Source organism: Mya arenaria, chromosome 17 (assembly GCF_026914265.1).
Source record: "Mya arenaria isolate MELC-2E11 chromosome 17, ASM2691426v1".
Classification (NCBI taxonomy): Eukaryota; Metazoa; Mollusca; class Bivalvia; order Myida; family Myidae; genus Mya; species Mya arenaria.
Window position 1 is genome coordinate 29379762 of NC_069138.1, and position 10241 is coordinate 29390002.

The 10241-nt window shown below is 37.0% G+C and overlaps 2 protein-coding genes across 3 annotated transcripts in view; both read right to left on the reverse strand.

Moving 5' to 3' along the window:
* Positions 1–780, reverse strand: part of LOC128223353 (contactin-5-like) — a 6872-nt gene extending 6092 nt beyond the window's left edge. The window contains exon 1 of the mRNA XM_052932631.1: positions 696–780. Coding sequence (XP_052788591.1) covers positions 696–780 — 85 coding nt within the window. The remainder of the gene's footprint in view (positions 1–695) is intronic.
* Positions 781–1873: 1093 nt separating this feature from the next.
* LOC128223018 (contactin-5-like) lies at positions 1874–8418 on the reverse strand. Of its 2 annotated transcripts, none has more exons than XM_052932249.1 (7): positions 8353–8418; positions 5822–5925; positions 4916–5022; positions 4270–4367; positions 3542–3694; positions 2937–3062; positions 1874–2339 (listed from the first exon to the last, which is right to left on the reverse strand). In XM_052932249.1, exons 1-7 carry the CDS (start codon positions 8396–8398, stop codon positions 2173–2175), a joined length of 801 nt encoding a protein of 266 aa, XP_052788209.1. In that variant the 5' UTR covers positions 8399–8418; the 3' UTR covers positions 1874–2172. The 2 variants fall into 2 exon arrangements, with proteins under 2 accessions (XP_052788209.1, XP_052788208.1); XM_052932248.1 differs by having other exon boundaries at positions 4916–5082.
* Between the last annotated feature and the right edge of the window lie 1823 nt (positions 8419–10241).

Sequence of the window (10241 nt, forward strand, 5' to 3'; positions counted from 1 at the left end):
GCTCCAAATCCATAACCTTTTTTTAAAAAGCCAAAGGCGCAGCTGCCATTGTTCTACATGTACTTACGCGCTACAACTTACGCTGCATAAAGCAGAAGACGCTATTTTCTCCCACCCCAGATAAGTAGATCCAATAATTTAACCATGCTAGAAATTTTTATCTTGCCCACGGGCGAAGATAAAATATCTATACGTATGGAACTCCTTTTTAATGGTCAGCACATTGTAATTACCTCCCTTGTTGAGGACTGTCGTCTGTAGCATCATTAAAACCTTGTCTTACGGCAATACTTAGAACGCTTATTTATTATTTCTCGCTTCAAATGTCACCAGAATACAGTTTTCAAGAAATAATGCTTCACTCTCCTTAGAACTATTTGAAGAGTGACTTGAATGTTAACATAACCTGAATCAATGCGCGCATATCCATGACAACCACGAATTATCACATATAAATACGCAATCGGTAAACCTCGTTTCCGCAAAACACCCTACGCTCGGGTCGGAATGAACCTATCTTACACTCTCGGCCATGGTAGAAACTTATAGTATTACGTACGAAGTTAGGCAAAAAACGCAACAACCGTTGTATAATTTACAGTGCCAACGTAAAAGAAATATTCAGTGCCAAATAAAACGCAAAATGCGCAACAGATAGAATATCTAAAACTAACAATAAAATTAAAAAAACTTACCTGCAAATTGGTTGACCTCTAAAACCAAAATCACACAAATAATCAAGTCCTCCAATGCATTTCGGCAGTGTTGTAGTTTCGACATCATGTCAAATTGTGTGGTTCTGAGTTATAGCCACGGGATAGGTTTTAACCCAGAACTTCATGTGTTAATGTGATGGTGCCAATGATAACAGTGTTTATGTAAAATGAAGTTCGGAATGGCTAAATTGTTTGAAATACCTAAACCAGATACAGTCCCAACGGATTCCACTTAGTCTGGATGTGGTTGTCGTAAAAGTGTTGATTGTAATTAAATTGAATTTGTGCATGTTATCTCGATGTTTGATTTGGCAGGTACCTATACAGTCGCACCCATTTTACATTGTTATGGAAAACTGTATGTATCATTATTCAAAACTTTACATTATTCAAACAAAAGGACAGAATGCAGACTTTTCAAGGTTATTGCGCATGCGCGAAACAATACTTCGGGTGTTAGGCCGTAGCGGTTTTATAAACACACACACACACACACACACACACACACACACTTATGAATTATGTTTTTGAATGCTTTATTCTGAATTTTGCTACTTAAATATATGCAAATAAGCAAAAGAAAATAAGAAAATGACCAAATGTCACTGGCATGATGTTTCTCTTTTTCTTAAAGGTTTGATCGTATAGGTATATAAGTAGGTCGACATGACGCCAATTTCAAGTACTATTACCCTTCTTGGCATTAGTGTAATACAAGAAAATACGCAATGGTGGTATTGTACTGGAATAGAAAATTGATTTGCGTTTGAATCTATATACAATGTGACAATCCATGCTAAAGTAACATTGATTTGATGGGAATGAACTCCTGTTTTGATGTCATTTGAACTGTACAAAATTAAGTGACATTTAACCTATTATATTTATTTTTCTACTTCAGATTGATCAAAATCCTCTATTTAAGCATTTCGAGATTTTCTGACATTGTTGAACTGCAGTTATTCTTAGTTATCTTATGCTAGATAGTTGGTAGGAGTAACCCCTTTGATAAATATGAAGAAAAAATAAATATTTTAGGTTAAATGTCACTAAATTTTGTATAGGTCAAATGACACCAAAGCAGGAGCTCATTCCCATCAAATCACTGTGGCTATAGTGGCCCATGAGTTTCGGCACTAATTCTAAGGAACACAGAAAATGGATGACTTTAACTCAGCAGTAAAGACTCTGTGTGTCAAAAGATCAAACATCGCACATGTTAATAAACTTAACATCCAACATACATGTACATACAAACACGGATTGAAAACTACGATATTAAAACTTGCATCGCCCCCCTCCCGACCCTCGATATTGGTGCTAAAATATCCATAAGCTGTTTGATAAACTAGTAGCTCAGCTCAACACAGACTTCCAAGTATTCAACATTTTCACCGGTTGACGATCACGAAATGAACTGTATTACTAAAACCGGTATCACATGTAAAGGTTTTTCCTACAAGTACATTCCTATGACAATGAAAAGCAGGAAATTCCGTGGTCCAAGTCGTTGCCCAGCCCCCAAGCTGACAGGGGCGGGGTTCGGACCGTAACCTTTGCGCATCAAGTTTGGTATGCCGTGGCCTTTATCCGTCCATCCGTTGTCAAACCGGGTGATTTGTTCTGAAAGGCAGTAGATAAAATGATAATGGTTGATTGTGGAATTCATAAAAAATATGCTTTAATCATACAGTCAAACCTCGTTGGATCGAACTCCCAGGGACCGGCGAAAACAACTCGAGCCTCCGAAAATTCGAGCTAAGGCGGAATGCTTACTATGTGTATGACATACATGTATATGAATTCGAATCAGGCTGTGGTCCTGTTGTCGAGAATGATGCTTTTATTTGTATACTAGTAGTTTAAAATATGTTTTTTACAACGATTGTTAAACATGGGTACAATATTGGCGCCGCACTGAGATGTGGCGTCTCTATTGAATGAGATTTTGTTTTGGAACATGGGAGGATATGCTATCATATTATAACAGCAATGATGTTGTCTTTTTATAGCATCATACGTATTACGTTCGTTGTGACGATGTAACGAGAGGAATCAATTGTTGTTATATGATTTAAGGGACCGGATCACCCAGAGTTAACTCACTTGACCGGCATGCTGACCACAGCCCGTGTGCAACCAGACCAGTGAATTATAGTGAATGTATACAGTAAGAACAAAAGTGACATTATATTAAAAATACATGCAGCAGCAGCTTACCGATTACCGCTATATGGTATGTCAGGACATCGTTCCCGTGCATATTTGAGACCTCGCATCGGTACATACCCTGGCTGGTACGCTCGACTTTCGGAATAAACACCATCTCGTTTGACAAGCCAATGTCTACGGAAACAAATGATTACAAAATGTGTTGTTTTTTCATTAAGAACTAAACAATTTAATGTTCGATATATTCCTCTCAAACTGCAATTTATCACTTTTTACGCTAAGTAATAACTGTATAATGTGTTAGCTTTAACCGACATTTATTTAGCTGAAAGCATTTCTCTTTGTGAATGAATAGCGCATCCCTGAAGCCAAAGCTGTCTGGTAGAGATAGTGTTGTATACATTAAGCAACGTGCATTCGAAACTCCTCGGTCATTTTTCATCGAAAACAACAGTCAGGTGTCTGACCAAAAACGTCGCCGGTTTCATTCCCAGCGTAAAGGCATCGTGTTTATCTCTTACAATTAATAAAATCATACTTTTGAAGCTGTCTAAAAGAGTTAACCAAATCCTGGTATATAAATTGTATTTAGAATGGGGAAAAATGTTCAAATTGATTTTTTTAAATTAGCCAACTACTTAATGGAAACTAACTAGCCCTCTCCGCATTCGGCTCCTTGAGGAAGTACCAACGTATGGTGGGCTTCGGTACGCCGGTAACGTTACACCACATTTTGACGCGCGTCGTTCCCTCACACACGCGCAGGTATACATCACGTGACTGGTAGCCTGTGATGGACGCCGCGTCTGAAATAAGAAACGATTGGAAAAATGCATAATAAAACTTACTTATAAAAGTGACAAAATATCATTCCTATTCATGTTTTATCCACGTACAAAAAAGGGCTTACTTAAAAGTTAAAAACTTAAGGGGCATCGTGTAGCTCAAACATAACTGTAAATAGACATTTAAATGTACGCACTATTTTTTAACTGTGCTTGATAAAACTTGGGAAAGGAAATAACAATATTACCACTCACTAATAATACTCCTTACCGCTCCAGTCTTCAGTGATTGCGGCACTTTAATTTATGATACCTTTTTATTAATTTTACCTAATGAATATTCGTCTCACTTTAAACAAAAGGCTGCGTACAGTGTAGTTTTTCTTCTTATAATTATGTTTTAATGTTTCTTCTTATAAGAAGCGATATAAAAAAATTTTTGGCAAAACGCGACTGCAGTAGGTGTTTTACCCCAAATAGTACTTACATTCAATAACCAGTTGTGTATAGTGTAACGTTTCTTACTATATGAAGCGATATAAAATATTATTTTTATAAAACGCGACTGCAGGTTTCCTACTCCAAATAGTACCTACATTCAATGACCAGTTTCCCTGTGACTATGGTTGAGTTGTCGGCAGTACACACGTAGATACCGGCGTCCGACGTCCGGGTCGGGCTCACCTTCAAAAACCTGAAGCAGATCCCGTGTCTTAATTATATTAGTATACCCGGGCCACGTATACTTTCTCAAAATGACGCTATTTTCTTCAAAAATGGTAAGTGATATAATTATATTCAAAGCAGTTTAGTTTTGATCTGCCTAGGGTGGTATTCAATATTCAAATTCAGTTTATCTTATGGCCATACATCATTGACGCCATGAATGCTATTGGTCAATTATCAATAACAAGCAATCCGATTAGCTACATCGTTCTTAGATCCAATTCAGACCGATATTAAATACCAGCCCAGCAGGTAATGAATTTTGTAAGATTAACAGAAATTCTAGTTAGAAAAATATACAGCATCGAAATATGTTTTTACCATTTCGCTGTATTTTGGTAGACTTATTTCGCAGACGTGACACATGGTCTAACGAAAGAACATGTGTAAAATAATTAAACATAAATATAAAAAAAATATCTTGTTTTGTTCTTATGAAGCAAGTTTACGTTTGTGGATTTCAGAGTCCATTTTATTAATTTGATTTTTTGATGTCAAGTATTTGTAATTATTTACCAGTCACTGTCATGTGGCCGGTAGATGGAGTACCGATCACTGTCGTTTCCCCTGTCAGTGATGTTTTCAGACTCAGAAATCTGTTCACCGTTGAAATACCACGACACCTGGCGTAGAATTGGTTCATATAGACTTGTTTGGTTTCGTATCAGTTTGAAGGTGCTCTGCTGTGTGATTACAAATTCAACACAATGTGCAATTATAGCATTTGAAAGAGTTTACTACCGTAGTACTTATGTGCAATGGCCATTCCATGCAAAATCATTACAATCGAACCTCGTTGGCTCGAACTCCCCACAACAGCGGGAAAATATATCGATCCTCGAAAAACTGGAGCCCATCGGGAATGCTTATCTTCAATATATAAATATAGAAATCGATCCTTTACATCCAGTTCGAGCCAACGAATATTTGGAGCAAAACGAGTTCGAGCCAACAAGGTTCGGCTGTATATTACATGTGCCCAAAACAACAAAAGAAAAATTCGTTAGCAAGTAGTTTTACTATATATTTTTTCATAAATTATATACCTGTGATGTCCTCGTGCAGTATATTACAGCTTAATTTTAGATTGTCCGTTAATACAACCATGCCCTATCACAACCGTACATTCGGTGCTTTGATTTTCTGTTCCCCTCAATAATTCGAGGAGCAATTTCGTACCTAGGAGAGATTTTCAACAGTGCTGTTCTAATGTTAAAAATCCCTCAACGGTATTCGATTAAGCCCACATCACATATACCTGTGGGTTGGATATTATGTTGTTGTTTGTTTGTGTTATACGCATGTTTTAAAATTTGTTCACAAGAGTTATGCACTGCATTTTAATATAGAGCTTCATATGAGGCGCGGGGGCACCTACTGTGGTGTTTTGGAAGTCTTAATGGGCATGGGAGGGGCACTTACTGTGGAGTTTTGGAATCCCTCCGATGGCAGTATACAGGGTAGCGTCAGTGTTTTCCCTTCCTTCACAGACATAGTGAAGTTGACTCGCTCCACCAGCACAGCCGCTAAATGCGTATGGGATGAACGGTATAACAAATATGAAACTATGAGGCGTAGTGTTATAGAAATGTCATTTTCAAACGTTTCTAAAACAGTCAAAACCCGTTGGCTCGATATCCCGGGGACCGGCTAAAATACTTCGAGCCTAGCAAATATTGAACTAAGCGGGAATGCTTACAAAGATTAAAACAAAATCGCTCCCTAACATAAAGTTCGATCCAATGAGGAAATCAAGCCAAGCGATATCGAATCAACGGGTCTCGACTGTATTAGTTTGTTTTGTTTTTATTTCACTAGAAAATGGGCTTACTCAATAGTTGACTTGGATAGGAATTCATATTTTTTATCCAGTTTGGGAAGGGGTCTCTTGATAGCGAAACCAAATTCCCTGGAGAACAATTAATTGTCCTCTTATTAATAAAACACCAATTGTCCGTTAAATGGGACGCTTATAGGATGCTTTGGCTATCGCCAAAAAGTCACACATACCACTTTGACAAATTAATATGATGCCCAAAAAAATACTATTACGAGGGTTGATAATTATTAAGTACGTGGACTTTCCTTATAACTACGCGTCGCTTTATTTGATTGATATTTTACAAGCTTAATTTTTAATTATTGTACTTAAAATAATCAACTAGCGTTTGCTATTCCCTTTTTTCCCTTCATTCTTTGCACGTACACGTACATATTGTCCCTTTCATCCCATCCAGTGTTCGTAATCCGTAAAACATATCGGATCCAATTCGATAAAAAGAGAATGACTATCTCAGTTTGTTGGCTTTGAAGACAGATACAGTGTGTGTAAACCACGTGATAATTTACGTCATAAATGCTACGTCGGAAGGCAATATTTACTTCAAATGAAGACTTTAAACAAAAATAACTTTGATACTATTTATTCACCAAATTAAATCAAACATGGAGCTGTCTACGTCACTTAAATAGTCCCGCACTCGGACTTTTACTAGATTTTGATAGAGTTTAGTTCCTTAAAACACTTAGACAAACATTTTTACGAAACTGCCGCCTACTGGAGCACTGGCAAAACATTATTTTAGAAACAGGTTTGACAATGCGTTTGGGAAAACTACTCACCTTATCAAACTCCGGTAATATAACGAAGGTGGGTTTTTTCAGCAACATAGACTGCCCTTTGTTTCATTTAAAATGGTAAAGATAAAGAAAAGTTAACTTTTTTAAGTCAGTATTCGAAGCAAAATGTTGCCTTCCGACGTTGCATTCATTACGTAATTTATCACGTAGTATACACACATTGAGACAGGTACAAGTAATGATAGTGAGGGTGATATTTCAGTTGGAATAGGTTTTCACCTCTCATCGAAGAGGTTGTGGTTGTCTAGTTAGCGCAGTGGTTCGAGCATTTGTTTTCACCAAGGCGTCCCGGATTCGATTCCCGCCCGGCCTGGGCGTATGTGAGCTTGGTTTGTGGTCACCATGCCGGACAAGCGGTGTTCCCCCGGTACTCCGGTTCTTCCCCCCCCCCCCCCAAACACAATACCGCACACGAGCGTAACATCATACCAACGTGAGTGATTAATTAATATAATGTTTTTTCAATATCTTGTTTCACACTCGTCTGAAACAAGTAAAAAGTACTGTAACGTAAGTTGTGATCTCCACCAGGGAACTTCCTCAAGATCACTCAATTGCCTTTTTTCATCGAAAACAACCTCGGATGTATGCCGGTTCATCAGTAGAAGTAGTTCGCAAAATTATTATAATTAATAATAATAATAATAATAATAATAATAATAATAATAATAATAATAATGATAATAATAATAATAATAATAATAATAATAATAATAATAATAATAATAATGATAATAATTAAGTGTAGTGTTTTAACGTATAAATTTTATTACAAAGTTCAAATTGATTACCAGTGTTGTGTATTATTGCATAAATACTTATTAATTCTAAGAGTAAAGTCCTTAGGTTTAAATGAACAATTGAAATTACTACGCGATCTACTTGCAGCGAAGTTAAATGTAAAGAAGATCGTCCATAAACATACGACATACATACGAAGTCGTTTTCGATGGAAAATGGCTGAGGAGTTCTGATTGTAAATGGACGCCAGTACTAAACGGTTTCTATCAGCGGTAACCGACACGAGCTTGATTCGCCTGAGCTACCGGCGTTCGTTCCTACCGAGCCACAGGCGTCTGACTCAACATTTTAGTGACAAACAATGATGCAGACACCTGTGTACCGAGTCAAATGAAATTAGTATCAACAAATGTTCTATACACGTTTTCACTAAAATACTACGCCAGGCCTGGAACTTGGTTGATGCTTTTATTACTCATAGAATAACAGTTTAGATACATGTAATGTTAATATACATTTTGTTAGCTACCCGTTCTTATAAGGACATATTATTTAAATCAAATACAACTCACCCGTACTGTAGTTGATAAACAGCGCCAAAAACGTCGGAGCATTCATGACGGTCCGGTATTTGCTTAATCCCGCACAGAATTAACGTTCGTTGCCATGTAGCCAATGTCGATAATCCGTAACTCGCAAATTTCAATTAATGACCCCAGGACATTGAGTTTGATAGTACAGCACGCAGTAATACCCATCCTAATTACCATCGGGAGAACCGTTTTCAATATTCCGTAAAACACTTGTTTTGATACGTTCCCGACCATATGTCGTCCCAGGAGGATATGACATAGACGGAGCGTTAACTTGCTGGTAATTAATTAGTAGATGTCCTGTTATGTCATGGTGTTGGTTAGGTTGGAATCGACTTGTATACATGCAAGCTATTCTAACTTACATATGTTTGTTTTTTGATAGACCAAATGTTCCAAAGTTTGTAGAATCATTGCAAGTACAAACAGAACTACTTGTATATCATTAGCGATGCATTTTTATAAAGGTTTTTAACTAAGAAAAACTTTTTTTCATATTTAATAGTTTTATCATCCTCGGATAAAACTTTATATGTATATAAGATTTGTAACCACGATCTCCTCACAGTGATATTATTATATGTGGTGTTTGTTCTCAAAATACGATTAATGCATTTGTTATTAACTTGTATCGTTTTATCACATGTATTGTCACTAGCGGATCCGGGGGGGGGGGGCTGGATCCGTACAAGTTTACTTATTATTTTAATACGCTCAAAATTCACCATTTTGGATTAGAAAATATTAAATTTTTCTTGGGAGAGTATACCCAACCCCCTTCAGCACTTTCAACCAAATAAATGTTGGTTTTGAGAGAGGGACTCAAGTCCAAAGGTTATGCCCCTCAGTTACCCCCCACCCCTAACGTCGATTCCTGGGTCCGCCCCTGATCGTCAAAAGGGTCGATAAGCTTTCTGTTATACTAATACAATGAAAGCTGCAGGGACACGCACGTACTAATCTCTATCATCCAGACGCTCTTGTCTGATCCGGTTCCTTCAACCGCTCAATGTAAATGTATTGACGTTATTAACTTGGATCAAAGCGGCTGAATGATTGAGACTAATCATTTAACGAAGGCCATGTTGAGGGAGAAGTTAAGGTGTAAACAAATCCTAACGTGAAAGGGAGATACACAACGTCACAAAGCAACATATCGTCACCTTGGTGCAAGAACTCAATATTTGCTCCTATTTCTATACCCAGTTGTTGAGTTGTTGCACTAGGGTGACGATATGTACCAAAATATGATTATTAATAATATTGGGGTTCCACATTGGAGCAGTCAGTGAGACAGCGGTCATCGGGTCTTTTAAACCATTTTTTGAAAATTCATCCTCATACTTGTCGCAAAATGTATAAACAAAGTAATTCAGATCTCATTTTTAAGTCAAATACTGGACGTCTGAACTGGACGAAATAAACTGAACAATGTCAGATTAACTCATTAGCGGATATGGATGACTGCGCATAAAAGTAGTTCCCATAATTATAACATTTTAGGCTAAAATGTGGTAAACACGAATATTAAGGCACCGTCTAAAAACAACTGTCAATAAAAGCAGTTGGGAATTCACTTTGGTCTTAAATAAGTAAATAAGTACTTGAGTTCGACCTCAGTTCAAAATTTAAAATATATGAATACTGGTATGCGGGTTTGGCCCTAAATCGGAGGATAGGGTAAATTATAATTTATTATTTTTGCAACTTTCATTTGAAATCATGTTGACATGTTAAATATTTTTGAAGACATTTTTTCTAAACATGTAAGATAAATCATTGGTAACATAAAATAAACGCAAAGGTGGTGAATGGCGTTTAATTACGCTTTGGGGAAACTTAAAAATGGGGATCGGTGTAATGTCACT

Coding starts and splice junctions, on each gene's coding strand:
- LOC128223018 (XM_052932248.1), bottom strand. CDS start 8,398: ATGAATGCTCCGACGTTTTTGGCGCTGTTTATCAACTACAGTACGG. Junction 3,695..4,269: donor AGGGAAACTGGTCATTGAAT/GTAGGTACTATT, acceptor TTCTTATTTCAG/ACGCGGCGTCCATCACAGGC. Junction 2,340..2,936: donor ATACCATATAGCGGTAATCG/GTAAGCTGCTGC, acceptor ACTGCCTTTCAG/AACAAATCACCCGGTTTGAC.